General features: G+C 37.6%; 1 protein-coding gene and 2 non-coding genes across 3 annotated transcripts in view; 1 reads left to right on the top strand and 2 right to left on the bottom strand.

Moving 5' to 3' along the window:
• Positions 1 to 19,761, bottom strand: part of LOC145481224 (uncharacterized) — a 29,110-nt gene that overhangs the window by 6,074 nt on the left and 3,275 nt on the right. The window contains exons 5-12 of the mRNA XM_081459670.1: positions 17,606 to 17,757; positions 4,495 to 4,592; positions 4,164 to 4,290; positions 3,558 to 3,709; positions 3,148 to 3,226; positions 2,265 to 2,375; positions 1,585 to 1,667; positions 502 to 609 (exon numbers count right to left, since the gene is read on the bottom strand). Of these exons, the coding sequence (XP_081315796.1) occupies positions 502 to 609; positions 1,585 to 1,667; positions 2,265 to 2,375; positions 3,148 to 3,226; positions 3,558 to 3,709; positions 4,164 to 4,290; positions 4,495 to 4,592; positions 17,606 to 17,757 (910 nt within the window). The remainder of the gene's footprint in view (positions 1 to 501; positions 610 to 1,584; positions 1,668 to 2,264; positions 2,376 to 3,147; positions 3,227 to 3,557; positions 3,710 to 4,163; positions 4,291 to 4,494; positions 4,593 to 17,605; positions 17,758 to 19,761) is intronic.
• On the bottom strand, positions 719 to 791 carry Trnat-ggu (transfer RNA threonine (anticodon GGU)). The gene has a single exon. It is a non-coding gene; the product is annotated as a tRNA-Thr (tRNA).
• Positions 1,044 to 1,116, top strand: Trnat-ggu (transfer RNA threonine (anticodon GGU)). The gene has a single exon. It is a non-coding gene; the product is annotated as a tRNA-Thr (tRNA).

Genomic DNA, 19,761 nt, shown 5'->3' with positions numbered 1-19,761 from the left:
CACGAGAGACAGTGTTTCATCAGGATATCTAAACACTGGGAAGAGAGTTGAAAATATGACATGCAAACGGGTATTTTTAACGAAATGTGAGGTGTTTGGATATCCAATAAAACATTGTCTCGAGTGTTTGATATATATTCTCTATCGAAACAAAAACTAAGGAGTACACAGAGAAGTAAAATCGTCAAAATCTACGCTAATTAAGACCGGGCATCCAAACCTCCTTCACGATTGTATTTTCCTTTGTTTTCATTTGATAAATTATTAATGAGTGTGAGAAAGACTTTTCTAGGACCCACAAAGAGTTTTGGGTTACCTTACTACACTTTGTAGGAACAGGCATTCATGTTATTTGTACTGTGTCTCATAAATTTCATCATTATTTAACATTGTTAATGTTAAACTTGATTGTAAATCAAGCGTGAGGTCAAGATGGCAAGATAAAGGGGAGAAAATAGTCTGCTTAAAAGATAAGACAGGTAGAATGTAAACATTTCTAGCCTTTTTCTCCCAAGTCATATCTATCAATATCTGGCAACTCTTCTGCAGGGTTTAATGCTGTGTCCATTCCTGGAATAGCTGTACTTAAAACACCAGGGTGGTCACCTTCTGTATACAAAAAAAAATGATAACAGTTAACCATCATGAAAGTGGAGAATGATCATCGCAGTAAATTTTCCAATTTAAGCAATTGGAAAGAAGAAGCCTGAAAAAATCAGGGCTTCAACGGGATTCGAACCCATGACCTCCGCAATACCGGTGCGATGCTCTACCAACTGAGCTATGAAGCCACACATTGGGAGCGAGGTCAATTTATTGAGTTCATATCTTCCCGTGAAGAGTCAAATGATGTGAAGTTTATATGAAATAATTCATATATGAACTCCAGTTGTAGATGAAAGTGGAGAATGATCATCGCAGTAAATTTTCCAATTTAAGCAATTGGAAAGAAAAAGCCTGAAAAAATCAGGGCTTCAACGGGATTCAAACCCGTGACCTCCGCGATACCGGTGCGATGCTCTACCAAGCCGCTCCCAATGTGTGGCTTCATAGCTCAGTTGGTAGAGCATCGCACTGGTATTGCAGAGGTCACGGGTTCGAATCCCGTTGAAGCCCTGATTTTTTCAGGCTTCTTCTTTCCAATTGCTTAAATTGGAAAATTTACTGCGATGATCATTTTCCACTTTCATCTACAACTGCAGTTCATATATGAATTATTTCATATAAACTTCACATCAGTTAACCATCATCGTAGATGGCATCATTGGCCAAATGATTATTTCTATCATGGAAAATTGCTAGGAAGTGACAAATGAAGCCATGATTGTGCATCCTCAAAACACACAAAAGAAAAATGCAATGCCTAAATAACCTCAACTTTTTCAAAACACCCCAAATTCAAACAACCATATTTAAAACATGAGATACATATTACTCAGTTAACACCCCTCTCCTATAGAAAACCTCGAAGAATGCAAGTATAACCCAAAAGTTTCTGGAAAACAACCAGCAACCAAACGAGAAACAAATAAACATACATTCAACCAAACAACAACAACAACAACAAAAACAGAATGAACTCACCAGTGTCATCCTCTGTGTCCAGAATGTTTAGATTGTATTTATCTCTCATCCTGTCACCAAGTCGGTTTCGAGTCCAAAATTTACTGAGTCAACAAAACATCAAATTAAAGAGTGAACAATTTACAAGACCAGCATATGGAAAGCAAACCTGAATAAAATTTGCTTAAGCCAGTTTTCTGCTTGATGATCAAAAATGTCAACCAAAAAGAATCAAAGAACTCATTCACCATAACAGCAAAATGAATTTACAATAAATCAGTCAGAACCTAGAAGGAATGAAAACATTATCATGTGAATGTTTATATTTGCCCTAACTGGGTCACAATCACATTCATGACCAAGTCGCAACATTTAACTCAACCCACACCTACTGGTATGTAGAGGCGCAGTGGCCTCATGGTTAGTGCCTTGGACTCTGGATCAAGCGGGTCAGGGTTCGAGGCCTGGCCGGGGACATAAGAGTAAAGTGTCTTATCTCTCTCCATCCAAGTGTATACAAATGGGTACCAGCAAATTTAATGCTGGGGGTAACCCTGCGATGAACTAGCATCCCATACAGGGGGTAGTAGAAATATTCCTAGTTATGAACTGGGATAAGCTCCGGCCTGATGGGTCACTTGGCTCGTATGCAGACTTTACACCTACTAGTATGATAGCTGCTACACTTCATGCTGTCTTACCTGGAGTGATCGTTAGATCCTGAACACAGTATATGTCCCAGAGGGTGCCATGCTAAACTCCACACCATTCCCTCATGAGCCATCTCCATATTACCAACATCCTTCTCGGCCCTAATTCAAACAACAGTTTTCAGAAATTTGAGATTTCCAAACAGATTTGTGGGCACTGTTGTAGCTATGAACCAATAAAATCAGGCAAGAGATGAGATCATAAAATCATGTTACATTGACTCAACAAACTAGAATAATATGTTAATACACAAGCAAATTCACAGGTATGCAAAAAATTTACACTGCACGAACTAATCACACCCCTGATCATGCGACCAGAAGTGGCTAAACATTACGTAACCAGAACTGATTATTACAGGCTTAAGTGCAGTTGATAGATTGTTTTTGAAGCACTTCAAGTTTCACATTCTTTGTATGTACTACTAGTAATGACGATGCCAGAAGTTGATACACCAGCACAGTGCACTGATGATACATCAAGTTACCTAGCAACTAACTAGGGACAAAAACAACCAGGAACAAAGTGGCATTTCAGACCATAATAAATATTGAAAGCAAAGTAACTGAGATCTTGTTGCAGTTAAAGGAAACAACATGTAGCCCAGAAGAATACTATTATCCAGATTTTCCTGAATGCTGTAATTACTAGAGACAATGGAGTGATTTTTCATCTTTTGCTTGCCTTATAACTAGTACACGAAGATGTATCAAACACTCAGGGCAGAACTAGAGTTTTATCAAACTCTTCCATACATCATTTTTTCAACAGCCATCTCAGTACTGGATATCATACTAAGACACTCCATTCAAGTAGAGAGGAGTTGAAAATAAAGTAGGGACTATTACAATGTTCTCTGTGCACTGAACATACCCAACCACCCAAAACATCATGGAGCCATCTGATCCACCACTGACAAAAAGAGATTCATGAACAGGATGCCAACTGATTGCTACAAACAAAAACGCAATGTTCATTTAGCACAGAGAAAATTAATCTGTAAACACTGCTTAGAAAGGAACAGTGTATGGCCATTTTTTGGCATCAAGATATTTCAAGCCCAAGTTTATTAATTTTGGCAGAGGGATCAAACTGAACAACAATTATTATTCAGCCGTAAATTCCAATAAATATGTTGGCATCATCAAATTATGTCAATAAAATGATAAAAACAAGTCAGTCATTTTGAATAGTGTCCAATGACGATCCTTGGTCAGGCTGAGTCCTGATCAACTCTAGCCCATGAATTCTTGATTGCTTTCAAAAACTCAGATTATGTTTACCTGTAGCTTCCCTTTTGTGGCCTCGGAAAGTTTGCATTTCTTTCATCATACGAATATCAAACAACTTCAACAGATGATCACGTGATGCTGTCAATAACCAGTTCCCATTCTGATTCCATTTAATCTGTATCACTGTGCTCTTGTGAGCGTGACTTAAAGAAAAAAAGAGTCTTTAATAAACCAAAGCAATTAAATTGAAAGGGAAGAAAATTCAAGGGAAATGCTAAGTATGTAAGGACTGTCAGTGCATTAGATAAAGGAGAAAACACCTGAAACTGTTTTATACTCTTCCAGTACGTGTATTACATGTTATTCTCTTCACTGAGTTCTTTATTTTTGGGGATTTTTTCAGTTGTTGTGCAGCTCACAGAGGAGTAGCTTACACATTCTATGTTCATTTAAATGATGCAAAAGCAACTTTCAGAAAACTGACTGTAGTGTTCTTATGCCCGACTGGGCTTTTTCTAGTGTCATATGAAGCTTGAGCACAAATACTGACAGCATGGCAAGAACGACTTCTTTCTAAGTTAAGGCATAGTTAATAGAGGAAAAGGTTGGAATAAGTGTTTCTACAGCTCCAGCATTATAAATCTTGTATAAACTTACAGAGTTGTTAGTGCATATCCCGTGCGGGGGTCCCACAGCTTGATGGGCTGTTGACTGTCCTTGCTGCCAGACACAACAAGACTCTTTGTAGGATGCCAGTCAACACATTTTACATCAGCTCCATGCCCTGAAAAAAGTTTAGAAAGTTAACGTCAATGTAGTGAAATGCTTTATTTACTAGTAATGTTAGTTTCTGGGTTAATCATAAAAAGGAAAAATAAATAGTACAGAGTTAGTTCTGATAGCAGCAATGTAAAGACATCCAGCATCCTCCCTGTGTCAAAAGATATACTGGACACAAGCACAAATGTCTGCTTTAAGGGACGGTTACCTCTAAGTACTCTCTCCTCAGCACAGCGGTAAAAATCCCATATTTTCACTAGGCCATCGTCAGAACAAGAGGCAAACTTATTATCAGTTGGCGAAAAACTGGAAAGGAGAAAGCCAAACAATAATAACTATTAATCATCAAATCAGTAAGTCAAACCTAAGCTTGTTAGGGCAGATTCAGGAAATTTGGAAACAGTGAGCTGCAGAAGTTCAAACAAGAACACAATGGTGTATTAATTAAGTTTGACAACTTAGAAAAAATGGATCATGTGTACAAAAGGCATTGACAGTCAAGTGTCAATTGATACCCTTAATCGACCCTCAATCTCATTTTTGATTGATACTTGATCGCCACTCGACTGACACTTGGTCAACACTAAATTGGCACTTGATCAACATCTCAATTGACTGTCGATTGACAGTGGTCAATAGTTGGCAGAGTGTCAACCGACTCATATGCATCAATTGACACTCAATGGCGTGTCTGCAAAAATTAGTCGACTGTTGACTAACTGTCAACCAAGATATCGATCAACTTTTGATAGTGTTGATCAAGATGTCGATGGCATGTCAATCGAGGGTCGATCAAGGCTATTGATCCACAATTGACCGCAAATATCATAGTCAGATGATCCAAAAAAAATAAAACCTATTAAAAATCTCCCCCTGGAAACAATCTGCTTATTCAAGAAGTATTTTACCTATTTTAGTAATGAAATGAACATGAAGGAAAAAAAGTAAAATACAAACTTTTGTAATGTGGGTGAATCTAATCAGGATGCTATAATGTGTTGTTCTTGGAAAAAATCCATACCCCTCCCCCCTAGAGGGTTTTTCAGTTTGAACCCTCCCACCCCTCTAGAAATTCCAGTTTAGCTTCACAACCTCCTTTAAAATGTTTGGCTTTTGATCCCCCACCCACCCCCTACACATGGAATTTCTAATGACCACCTTGGTGTGGGTAAGAATATCTCCTTGAACTACACAATTGACTATTTTCAGTAACACATCTGTACATCATGTACATTTTAAATGCATATCGAGGCTGAAAATATTAACCGTGATGATAAGGTTCACATCATAACAAGATATAACAGTAAATAATGTTAACTTTGTGATATGTCAGATGCTATCCTAAGGACAGGAGAACCTATCTACAGTGTAGCTCTTCATAACCAGCTCAGGACACTGCTGTGTCTGTGGCATGACATGACTAGATGGAAAGGCTACTTTCCCTGAGTGGAATAACTTTACACTATTTCACTGTAGGTTATTCCAGCTCCCTCTCCCCCACCCCCTTACAAAGTATTCTGTTCGCTGAGGAATAACAAGAAAGGGATGAGAAACGGGATATTTCAGTAAATAGCAGGACCCCATTGATAACAGTACTTTGTACTGAAGGGTCATCCTGAGTAAATATGCGATTATTATTATTATTATTATTATTATTATTATTAGACAGATATCCAGAATTGCCTTCCTCTGCTTCTTTGTTAGCTTGTCCCAACAATTCCTTAGTAAATATTAATAGCACACATTGTATCATCTTTTATTACATTGTGTGGTTACAAAAAAAATATCCATACCTCCCCCACAGAAGGGATTTTTTTTCCAAGAACACCCCCTTCAGGAAATTCCAAATAAGCTTCCTACACTGCTTTGAATGTTTTGGCCTTACAGGATCCTCACGCCCCTGTCCCTAGGAAATTCCAATCCCTTCTGTGGGGGGAGGGGGAGTATAGATATTTTCATGAACTGCACATTGGAGTGAAAGGGAAGAGGGGTGGGGGATTTACCAATGAACTTATTGTATCTTAAATCAGGCAGTAGGGAGGGGGCGTATTTCTCAAAATTTATGCAATTACATTAAAGGGGTTTCTGGTCACAATATGTTTGGTAATTGTTTATTTTTGTCAGTTATGAGTTCTATCTTGAAATTGGCTGCATAACATTATTGTTTTTTATTTATAAAATCCTGGCTCTTTATCAACCAATGATGATTTCTAAGCATTATAAAATACCACTTTTCTAATTTGACATTAACTTGAAGAACGCTGGGTATATTTTTTTTCAAGTTTACCCTAATGGTAAATTATCTACTGTTTGTCCTTCTTTCCTTTACAACATAAACTCTTGCCCCTGCCTCGACAAGTTCTGGAACTAGTTGTGGGGGCAAACAATTGTAACTGTATGATAGACAACATAATAATATTAAAACCCACGTTCAAAGTTCAATACAATGTTTCAATCTTCCCCAAATTTTCCCACCCATGTCCACTGTTGGACTTTGTGTGTTTTTTTATGTCTTTTAAAGGTTTTAACCCAGTCTGTGATATTTCAGTAAGTTCAGTAAATTGTATGACAAACCAAGTTAGGTGAGTGGGCCATCTACCTAGAGAAGGTTTGAAAACATGAAATGGGAAGGAAACAAGCATCAAAATTTACTGATCCATTGGTTTATGCAAGAATATTTCCAACAAGAAAATGGTGAAAATGGGCATGATTGGTCTGAATGCTTCACATGACTGAAAATGCCCCAGCTAAAACTGGGGATTCTACCAGTGATATTCCCCAATTTTCCAAACTGCATGTGTTGCGAAAAACATTTGAAGGATAATAAGCACAATAGCCTTCATTTGGTGCAAAAATACACTTGGCTATGTATGTACAAGGAATTTGTCCTTGTACATTATCTGTCCCTCAAAGCTCACAGTTTTTGTTGCATCATGGATTGAAAAGAGTTCAGATTTCCTCTGCGAAATATAACTGACAGGGAATAAACAATCTTTGAGCTAATAGTAAAACTTGTAAGAAGAATGTGGAGTCAGATTTTTGCTTACGTTTGTTTTAAATGTCTTGGCATCAGGATTAAAACGACTTAAATACAATACCTGTTAAATATCACAGGGTGGAAACAATCTTCTCAGCCACATGTAGCAGTAAAACTTGCGCAAGGAATGTACACTCTGAGGTTTTACTTGAAGTTGCCTCAAGCACAGATAATGTCAGCGGACAAATATCCGAGCATATTTTTGCACCAAGTGGAGGGTATTGTTTACATATCTGGTGTGTGCAATATAAAGTATATTGAAAAGTATTGCTTCTTTTTCCTCAGGATGTGGTACTAGTGTACCACAAGTTACCCCATCCCCCCCGCAGCATTCTGTCTGCTTACCCAAACATTTCACCACTAACCACCCACTGGGTACTCTGTAAGTCATTGGGTAGGGGTGTGCCACTGGCGCACTGAATCCCTTACCCTATACTAGGCCATGATCAGCTTGGTTTTCAACCCTATTATAGACTAGGATCCAAATCCCCTACCCTATCCCAGACTAGCTATTCTCAATGCAGAAACTTTATCACGATCGTAGTCCAACATATGCTAGATAAACCAATATCTTACAAAGTAACTTCTGAGTTTCAATTTCTATTATGGAACCCTGGGAAAAGAAACCCGTTCTAAACTACATTATTTATACACTGACAGCAAATCAAACCCTACTCTAGACCAAACTGTCGCATTTCTATACCCCATCCCAGACTAAACTGCCTGAAAACCATACCCTTATAGCATATATCTTATATGTGGGAGTACCCCATCCCCCAGGCCACTAACCCATTTATCCACCTAGAAAAGGAGAGGCACTGCGAGAGTGAAGTGTGTCACTCCAGCACACAATGACCCAGGCCATGGCTTGAACCCAGACCTCTTGATCTGGCATTTCAGGGAGTGTTGTATGTTTTTGTTGCTTACGTGCAAGCTACAGCTGGAGGAATTACTAAAAGTCAAGGGGATGAAGGACACTTTGAATAAAGTGTGAGGAGCAGCAAAGAATAACATGGTGAACAACGGCGAATGGTGTGTACAAATTCTGCCTGTCCAATGTCCAAGATAGCATTAATACAATTTTGAAAATTCAAAATTGCTTCAGGAATTTGGCCCCAGATCCCCTTACATTTCTAAACGAGCAGCTTCGCTCCCTCCTAGGCATTCATGTCACAAGTCCATTGAGCTCTCTTTATCAGTCTCGTGAACAAAACTCCCAGATATATTACAAGGGAGAGGGTGGGTGTGTCGACAAATCTAAGACACAACTTCCCAGACCACCTTCGTTACTTAAATATTGACAACATTGTGCTGCTCTAACTGCTCGTCATACCCTATAGATTTACATATCAAAAAGCCCACAGCATAACTACTTCTGATCAGTAACACATAGGGGTCCTTAATGGGTTTTCCAGGGATTTGGCTTATTTGAAGGCTGGGTTCAGGATTTGATGGAAAAGGGGGGTGAGTTCTGAACAGGACATTGGATTTGGCGATTTTATGAAGCAGGAATCGAGAAGTTTCACTTAAAAGAAGCCAGATTGCGGAGGTCCAGAGACAAACAAAGAAAAGGAAATCAAACTGTCATCTTAGTGAATGTTGGAATAGCCAAGCAATGACTTAGTTTACTTACACAACTTATCTCGGACGGCGTTTGGATGCCATCCCATTATGTGCAATGAACAGTGAGATTGCCAAGGCACATGGTTATATCACTATTAAGGCTGTCAGTTTCCATATGATCGCTAAGATTGTTGCGATCATATGGAAACCAGCTTTAGTACTTTCCTTTAACAACTGATAAGTTTTCAGTGATCAAAATGAATGGGAAGGTAGGTGTTATAATTACCTCAAAATAGATGTGAAATGGAGGAAAAAAGTCACGAAAACACTCTTTTCAAGGTCATGCCTCACTCTATTGAAAACTCAGTTTTTGTTTTGGGCCAGACACAGCACCCAGCCTATTTTCTGTTCACATTTCTTTCATCGTCCCTCTTATCACTTTATCTGTTAATTTTTCCCATTTGGCCGTCAATAAAATAAAACTTTCATTCATTAAGTCTTTAGCCTGGACATCTTTCAAATATTTTATTCCTCAGTATTTTTAACACATTTCACTGCATGTTTTACTGCTTCAGCCTCACAAAAGTATTGGTTATCTGCTGATGAACCAAACAGCAAAAAGAGTTCCCAACTCCAGGGGCAGATATAGGGGAGAGGGGGTGTAAGGCCCTGCTTTTTCTTGTATTTTCAAAAATTATCTCAAAGTCCATTTTCTGAAGCCTTACCTTTTGGTCACAAAAATAATATGCTCCCAAAATACTATAGGCAGTATATCCAGGAAAAGTGAAATTTTCATTCAGTTTGAGGAGATAGGAGGGGGGGAATGGCTTAACCTCTGCTGCAATTTCTTCAGTCCCCTGTATCTGAATCGTCTGGGTCTGTTCCTTAACCCCCACTAACAGAGTTTGATTCCTCCAGTTGCAAACAGTTAGATGACTCCCCCTTCAGAGCAGAGGTTTGTTAAATGCCCGTCCCAGCCCAGAAAGGACTTTCTAACCCCTGCCCAATGTAGCTTGTGACCCAAATCCTTAGTACGATTTTGGTCAAGGATGAAAAGAATTTCAGAAAACAGAGCAAATGAGAGGGAAAAGTGTGTTCTCACAGATAATGCCTGGTTCACTCCGCCCATCAATTTTTTCCCACCTTATGCCCCAGTAGGGAGCCAGTTCCCAGGCTAGACTCAATCTCATACAACAGTGCACACCCCTGATTAAGGGGTGGCGAATGGTCCTTCAAAAACTCTTGGTCTTGTAAAATTTTAGTTGAATTTCACGGACCTTGCAGTCTCATTTTTTAGCGGTTATGTGCGTCTCGCAGTCTCGATTTTTCTACGAAGCTGTCTCAGAGTCTCGATTTGTTGCAAAGCTAAGGGTCTTTAAGTCCCAATTCGTTCCTTTATCTGTTTTTATAAATGACGCCTTCTCTTAACTTGATATGGAATTTCAATGAAGCAACTTACAAATTTTCTGAGAGAAAGTTAATCCTAACTTCTCCTAATTGTCTTAATTCCACAAAAAGGTACAAAACCTACCACAACGTCCGTTTTGGCACCAGAAAAAATGGTTATTTTTCTCTAGGATATCATAACGTAGTGTGTTATAATTGAATTTCCAGTTCCAGTCAGTTCCAAGAAGCTGGCTGAGAGGCTGTACAAGCTCATTCTAGCTCTCAACTAAATCTGGGGCTCGAATTTTAAGAGTCTGAACGTCTAGTGCTTGCACTCAAAACACTTTGAAGTCTCGGTCTCGCAATCTAAAAAGTCAAAATGTCTTGGGCTCGCAAAGAAAAACATGTCTCGCCGTCTCGCAAAGTCTCGCATTTACCATTCGCCACCCCTTGATTAGCTGGGGCTTTAATGCCAGTTCTTAATTGTGCAACCAGCAGCTAATTTCTCTTCATGGAAGTAAGGAATGGACCATTATTATTTTGAAGGGGGAGGGGGGAAGTTGGGCAATCACCCCCCCAAAAATTCTGGACAGCAAAAACCGCTGAAAAAAATGTGCAAGGGAAGCATACCCTTTTGCCCACCAAAAAAAAAATAATGCACAACCTAAAGGTGAGAAAAAAATATCATGCCCCAGACAATTGCCCAATTCCACCCCCCCCCCCCAAAAAAAAAACTAATGGTCTGTCCCTAATGATCACCATATTGAATGTCTCCCAACAGGAACTTGTCTCACCATAAAAGTGATAAATAAATCCCCTTCTAAGCCCCCATATCACTATGCCTCCTCTGCTGAACCCTCTAGACTGTCAATGATTAAAAACCATTCCTCCCCTTGCCAACTAACTTGCCAAGAGAAACATATATTGAGGTAACTGCATATTTTCTAAAGTTGTCTGATCCACCACATTTTCTTTGTGTTTTTGTGGACATAAGTGTAAAAAAGAGAGGAAAAAACCCCACTAAACTCTGTCCCATTTGTTTTGGCTGTAAAATTATTTGACTATCCATAACACCTACCTGAAGGGGTGTTGAAAACTCTGCAAAAGTTCATCCTAAATACATTTGATTTACTCTCCAAATACTAATGCAAATATGCCAAATTCTTAACAAGTGCAGGTACATTGAATGGCAGTAGTTTATTGTACATATATAACATATTGTAAGTTAGGCATGAATTTGTAATACATTAGTGGCCTAATGTCACAAAAAAAAATTAAAAACATAATCTTGAACAGAAGTACGATGAAATGAACTCCAGAATACAGCAGGTGAATGAGTCATGACTTTGTACATCAAAAAATTTGCCTTTGAGTTCCATATTTTAAGCATGAGCAGCAGTTATCACTTGTTCCCTTAGAAAAAGACTATAATTATCTTTTAGCGGCAGGTGGGTTGGAAAGCTTTTTTTCTGAGTAAGGATGTTTTATCTTCAAGGAGTATTTTCTGGGTTGTACTTCCATAGCAAGAGCTTAGAACAAATCTTGCAATAGAAATGAGCACAAACAGCATCACATATGCTTCAGCAAATAATTATACGATGCAACAGCTAACAAGAAAAGGGGTTGTAGCTTTTTTGACAACTTTAAAGATGGCTCTATGCAACTCCCCCGAAAGATACAGCATACAAATGCTCTTTTGAAGAAGCAGAGTGAAACAAAATATGTCAGAGACTGAACAGAGAACAGCCAAAAAATGCAGAAATGTCAGCAACATTGGAATCGTGTAGGCCAATTACTCATATCTGCACATTTCTTTTTCAGACAGGCCAGTTTTATATATATACAGTACAAGTGCAAGAAGTCAACACCAACAAGTGGAAAACAAAAAATCCAGTCTCGCATAGTGACATCAACCCCACTTTAAAATCCCAGAAAAAGGACTTACAAGAAAATGTGCATTCCTATCAAAGTAATTGCACCATAGGAAATACAATTTTGGTCAATTCTGATTGTTTACCTTATAGATGATATTGGTGATAGTGCCATAAACAGAATTCAATTTGGGGGTGGCACATGACTTGTCAGACAACTGTATCAGGCATTCCTTACTTTTCCTCTTTCCCACTGCTGTGGAAAAGAAGAACACCTGATTGCAGGTTACTCTATGATGTTTAGGGAATAAATTGTGCAATAGGCTTTTTTATCTTTTGAAGCTTGCTTTACATGTCAGTCTTTTAGACCTGTTCTTGCTGTGCAGGGATGTTTCTGCCTTGTGTCCATGTGACCAAAGTCATGTGGACACGAGGTATATGTGGGCCATAGCTAAATTCCTGTGTAACCATTCTTTGCATTCCTAATGTAACATTCCTGTGAAGGACGGTTCTGGAAACTTGCGGGTTACAATCAATTTTGTTTATGAAAAACAGGCAAAAACGTTGAATTGATGGCAGTTTGTGCTACTGACTTTGGCAACTACACTGTGCAGATTCAAGACACTTGATTTTTTGTGTTTCTTTTTTTAACGGGGACTGGCATGAAGACCATGAAAACCTTGGAGACTCAGTCATTTGTGACAGGCTGCTTTTAACATTTTATGTTGTGTCCAAGCCCACAGTACACCAGTTCACAAAATTCGTTTGTGATTTAATCAATTTTGGCAACAAATGACAGGCTAAAACATTGAAGTGATGAGTTTTAGTTATGCAGACAAATCTAAATATCACAATGAGTGAATTAAAAACTAACAACTAATTTGTATTTTCTGTGAATAAACAAACAGGTACAAATCACAAAAATTAATTATGATATCTCACTGTGGATATATCTACATGGGTCAGATCAGGGCATCACGCCAGACTGAATTAATTCGTAATGATAAGGGAAGTGTAACACTTGTATTCTGTTTACTTTGCATTTTATTTAAAGCATGAGGTATAGTATGAGTGTCACACTTCTAGCATACTTTCATTAATCGAAACAAGTGAACGAATCACCTGGAACCGAGAGATTATGATCCTTGCCCAGAACTGATTTGCCCTGATTCAGGGATGAAACTTGGCAGTCGCCATTGGGGTTGAACCACCCGATGGGCAACTACAATACAAAATATAAATTCAGCCTGATTTATTGCGATTGCAAGTACGAACTTGAAAGTAGTTTAGTTGGACTACATTTCTTTTCTTTTCCCTGACTCTAATTTCTCCGAGTTCTAGAACTGATGTGTGAGACGCCATTTTGATTTTACTGTTATCACATGACTCCAGTCTTTCCCAGAGTACTTTGCTGTCTTTTTTTGACATAGTTGCTTCCACGTGCACAACAGGTTTGGAATACTAAATCGGCTGGCAAAGGACAACAAAATGTGGCGATTTCTCTCTGGTTGTGAGCCACCTCCAACAACAAAAAATTAGGAATAATGAAAATGGGCAGCAATCCAACAGGAATTACGAAACAAACAAAAGATCACAAACATTTTAAAACAGTTGAATGAAAGGGAGACCATGGCTGGTTTTCAAAGAAGATGCAATGTTTTGTCTATTTGCAAGGAAGTGGCAGCTGTAGACATTTTACTGATTAATCAATTTCTGTGCACGTTAATTTTTTGAGTTCTTTTACCATTAAAATCTATTAAACGTACATTCCTGTAAATACAGTGGAAATCCAGGGCCACTTAATTTTGACCCGTGCAACTAAGAAAGCAAGGAAACTGGCCTGGCTGGCCATGAAGCGCTGGAGTTAATTTTCAGCCCTGATGACTGGTTTTCTATTCCTCTGGTATCAGTATCATTTCTATCCATGAAATAAGGCAAGTAACAACAGATTAACACTTTAAGGTAATTCCCCTGAAATAAAACTGCACATAGATCTTTGTTCAAACTTTGTCCAACGAATATTTATCATATGAGAACTTTAATTATAAAATAAAAAAGGGGGTGTGCATGCTCGTTAAGGAGTAGTGAGGCATTGAAAATGTCCCATTTTAGTATTATTTAATGCTTATTACAAGAACGCATTCCAAGTTATTGTAAACTCTTTGTGAGCCCAGACTCATGAAAACACGCCTCAAACTATAGTCAATACTTGTGTCGGACACAAATAAACTTTTTAAGTTTGATTTTGACAGACAGCTGAATCCTTGTTAAAATATTGGAACCAAATTGCTTGCCACGGCTATCAAACTGCAAAATAGAAAAGACTACAGCGCAGCTGCTATTTTCCTTATTTATTCAATTTTCAACAATAGAAATCAGATCAGTCTTTTCTCACACAAAGCTAATGATTAGTTGATTAAAATGACTGGAATAAAATTTCGGGTGCCCGAGCTCGTTAGTGAGCTATAGCCATTTTTCAACTGACAGAATATCAAGGCAAATCCGCCATGTTTTCAATGTGCGTGTGTACGAACGCGCACTAATGACACCATAAATTATGCGCAGTAAGGATGCGCAATGCAATACTGGGGGAATGACCTTAAGTTGACTTTGACAAAGAGGCATGTGAACATTCCTGGGATGGCATTCTAACCTGTAAGACAATCTGTTTTGATAAAGGGACCTAAGTACTGAAGTCTCAAAAAACTAGATGCAATCTCAACATCAGAAAAATCAAGAGATCACAATGGCCTGATTTAAAACTATCACAACATGCACACTTTCCAAGAATAGGCAAACAGGTATCAATCACAAGAATTAAGGGTCAGACCGGGCCAGGTCAAGTCAGATCAAATTGTATTCCTAAAAAAATCAGAAGTGAAAATGCGCTCCTGTTTATCTAGCATTATGCTTGCATTTTACACTTGTTTGGTTTAGCAGTGGACTTCTCCGTGCTCTAAAATAAGGGACACGAGGCAAGCCAAAAGTGCCTTTTGATTGGTATGAGCTGAGGCAATGAAACATTTGGACAGGGAGGCAGAAAATATAAGTAAACAAGCTCATTACAAATGATGAGGGTGAACAAAAATATTACATTAAGTTCAATTTAAGTTAATTTTTTCAAAATTATGATCTTGGTTCACCAAGAAATATTCCACAGTATTTGTGAATGAGGGAGTTTTTCTCTCTTGCATTGTGAATCTTTCGCCTGGTATTCACAGTTTATTAAGAATGCCTAAAATAAAGTTAAAATATTAATGTCAATTGATGAACTTTTGAATTTTCCTACAAGGAATAATCACTGGTAAATAATAAATTGACAAAAAAAATTATAATTTGTACCTTATTAAAAATTATTTTTGGGGTAAACAATCTGACATGCTACCTTTAAAGTTTGCTATTCTTCTCACAATATCATGCTATATGCCAGAATTCTTGAATGTTTGTGTGATCCAAACTGGTTAATTCAAAATGGTAAATGTTTGACCAAAATTTCTTCATTCCTTGCAACTGCACACATACATACATTTCCCCAAAATGCCAAACAAAAGCAACCAAAAATACTAACTGTTATTGTCCATTGAAATACTCAAATATCCTTCAAATATGGCTTCAGTTATGTTACCTATGTTAAGTGGACACTAGAAACTCAATTCTCTCAATAACTGAGCATTGGGTCTCTTTATTGACTTGAAACTTGACTCAACTCTCACCAAGCATTGATGAAAAAAAACAAAAAAACAATGTGATTATTCATACTGGATTTAAGTTTCAAGAACATAATCATTTCTCTGGGAAAACACAACAGCAGCTTTACACCGGTCACTATAGAGTGTTTCATTATTATTTTGAGCAACTTTCAATTCAGATGAAATAAATGGTTCATTAAAATCACCTTCCTTTTGTCATCAAATATATACCATAAGGTGTAGCAAGTTTGAATAAATAGTACCTTTACACCAGCCGCAAAGCTACTGTAAGATGTCAGATCATAGTTTGATGTTCTTATAATATTTTCTTCTGGAAACAAAAATAATCGCCTTTAGCATTTCAATCTTCTAGGCTACATGGGCTTCTATCAATTTTTTTTTCCTCCAGCTTTATGACACAGTTTTCAGTTTCATTTGCAGCAAATCTGATAATTTAAGGCTGGAAATTAGTGGCACCATTACAATGTCAGCAACGATGTTTCCGGATATTAATAAATAAGATCATGATATTCTTGACTCCATTTTGATAAAGCAAAGCAATGTTTCTGCTTTTCAGTTATTTCAAAGGAGAATTACAAGGTTCAACAGATAAAACTCTTGATCCAAAAGTACTTCTATGGGTTGATTTTGGCAATTTACGCATTTTATATTCGAAACATTTCCAATGAGATTTCAACAGGTTTCTTTAGAATCAACAGACATTTAAAGTCAATTAGGTAGATTCCTGAGAGGATTAATTTGGCCAGGAATAAAACACATCTGTAAATCTCTTACCGGAGACATTGCTGAAAACCTTTGATGACTTGTAATGTGGTATTCATACATTGGTCTATGGGTGTGTCTGGAGGGCAGGGGGGAATACAGTGTTTATGGAAAGTCGGCCCTGAATACCATGGGAAATTGATAAATAGATTGGCATGATGTAAGAAAAGCTGATGCTTCCATACTCAACATGTTTTGCATTTACTGAGTTGAATATTGATAAAGCTAAAGGTTGTTTTTATGACAAAGGTTGCTGTTTGAGGTTTAGGGGTTTGGTGGGTAAAACTTTTATTGATGGTTTTTATTTTCTCTGGGAAAGTGTTATTTCGTCAGCCATGCCCTCTTTATTGAAATGAATCTCATTTATTTCTTTATTTATCAAGAACTTATAAAGTTTAGAAAAACCATGCTTAAGCCATGCTTTCTTTTTTAATGTAGCTTAAGCATTAACTACAAAAAATTGTATTTTTAATATATCTTGTCATTTACCAGAACCACCTACAGGACGTTGTTTGAAGACCTATTAAAGCAATCAACATTGCCAACATAATTTATCACTCCTGTGTAATATATTTCTTTAAAAAATAATTTATTAATGCATTAATAGCAGATTTGCACAAAGTTGTCATTTGACTACAACTACCAGAATTCCTTTCGTTTTTTCTTTATTACTTAAATTTTGAATTCCCAGTGGGGTTTAAATAACAATTGCCCCAATTAGCATAAAAAACAGAAAAAGTGAAGGATTCTGGTAGTTGTAGTCAGATGACGCCATCATGCAAATTGCCTATTCAAGCAATGTCCTGCAGAGCTCTATATTACCTTTTGGCAAATTTGCTGCTATTTTCTTGGCAACCACTGCTGGATAAAACATTGCTCATTTGTTGTACTAGTGCTAATTCTATCAAAAGTTTTATAAGTTCTACTATACCGATAAGAACTGCTAAAAACTGTCCATTTTGTTGAGTTCCAGGAACCAATGTTGCTAACCTTAATCCTCTAATGGGCTCTTTGTGGGCCTCATACATTTTCACATTGTTCATGTTGGACTGCCAGTACTTTATGAAACCACCATGGTCGGATGACAATAGCCAGTTATCAGCATGACTCCAAACCATTGAACGTACTGGACCATCGTGAGCCTGTGGAAAAATTGTTTGTTGTAGACAACACACAAAGTATAAAAATGAATAATAAGGTAATGTCTCCCTGGAGTGGGTGCTAGAGCAAGGATCAGAGAGTTACCCTGAAGTATTTAATTGGCTAGTTTGCATATATACTCTGGGGTGGAAAGCATGGGTGATTACTGAGTAAAATTTTACTATTGCAACATTAAATGGGGCATTATTGCAATCAAGTTGCAAAAGGTGGGATTAGTGAATCATTATATTATGATTGTGTTGCCATAGTGCAAAACCAGACATATTTCACATTTAAGTACTGTGTCTGTTCTTGATTACCATTTTCAGTTAGCACAAAAAAGCAATTGAAGTCAAGAGCACTTACATGTATGCAAGTAACCTTCATACAGTGCACAACAGTGAATGTATGAAAACAAACATTGTCCAAGATGGCTTTTATCCTTGTCATTCATTTCTGTTGCATGTTCTGCCCTTTGCAGCATTGTATCATGTTAACAGTGAATTTATATTTATTTCATGTCGTACATTAGGTATTTCTGTTTCGGATAACAAAGGAATGATGCAGCCAAAATGTATTTAACAAATCGAATGTGGTTTAGCATTGTCTGTATTCTCATCGACAATGATACGCATCATCACAGTGGTCAAAATGTGGTGGACTCACTCAGCTGCACCTCGTGCACATCAAATTTTGACCACTGGGATGACGCATATAGTTGTTGATAAGAATACAGACAACACTAAACCACATTCCATTTGTTTTTTACCACAATATCAATGTCAGAGAAATTGTTTTTTTCAGAGCATGACACATTGATGCGAGCAGTGCTGTCTGGACACTTATTGACTATGGCAAATTAGCCAATCAGATTGCAAGATTAGTAGCAACTGTGGTGAAAAGATTTCTTGCCCACTATTGCAAGTTACTACTGATAGTCAGGCCAAGCAATCACAATTATTGATATTGATAGTTGATTTTACTATCAAACACTTGCTGTTGCAATGCAAACTATCATGATAAAAATGATGTACATCAGGAGATAGATACCCTGCACTTCCCAAAAGGGGAAAGAGACACTGAGATAAAGTGTCTTCCCAAGAACACAACTCAGTAGCCCCAGCAGGGGTTAAAATCCACACCACATTCAGACTCTAATGCACTAACAACTAGATTGCTGCATCTCATACATCATTAACAGCCTACTTGATGACAGAGTGGTTTTCAGTTGAGTGTTGAAAGTAATCAGGAAATTACTTTGGTTTTGGTTTTACTACAGCTTGAGATTGGTTGATTGGTCTAATTGGTAAGTAATTGGTTTGGTTTTGGTTTTTTGACACTCCATCATAACATTCTTGTCAGAGCTACCACGTATAGAGAATTCTGTAAGAAAATTTCCTGCTTCTGGCTTACAGAATTTTCTGACAGTGATTAACTCTAACATCCATTGGATACAACTTTGAGAAGTGCTGCTACTTTCACAAGAAGTGAAACAAGCCATTGTCAGTTATGCCTCTTCTCCCCCCGCCCTCCCTTAAAACCTTCTCAAAATCAGCCAGTTGCCGGCAGCCTCAACGAGCTGCCTCCTCTCAAGGTATGATTGTCTCCTTCCAGTTGGAAAATATGTTATGATTATGATGAAACTCATGGCACGCCATCTGACAAGGTGCACAAAAAATAACAAATTACCAGCAGAAATTTTTGGTGGGAAAACATGGAAAAATGTGTCAATTATGCGGAAAACAAACTGGATTATGCAGAAAAACTTCAACAGTTGACAAAATTGATAATAACGCTTTCCAAATGTAGTGAACAACAGCGAAACGAAAAGCACTTGAAAGTCTTATCCACAATTTAAGCTCTTTAATAGAATGTACATTTTCATTTATTTGTTACACATTATTTCAGGACTTTGTCCAGGTACATTTTGCTATGCTCTGTAAGAAAATTAATATGACTGAAAGGGGATTCTAACAGTAGTTCACAATATCCCAACCTAAATTCAA

This window comes from Orbicella franksi, chromosome 3 (genome assembly GCF_964199315.1).
Source record: "Orbicella franksi chromosome 3, jaOrbFran1.1, whole genome shotgun sequence".
Classification (NCBI taxonomy): Eukaryota; Metazoa; Cnidaria; class Anthozoa; order Scleractinia; family Merulinidae; genus Orbicella; species Orbicella franksi.
This window is presented reverse-complemented; position numbering and strand designations above follow the sequence as displayed.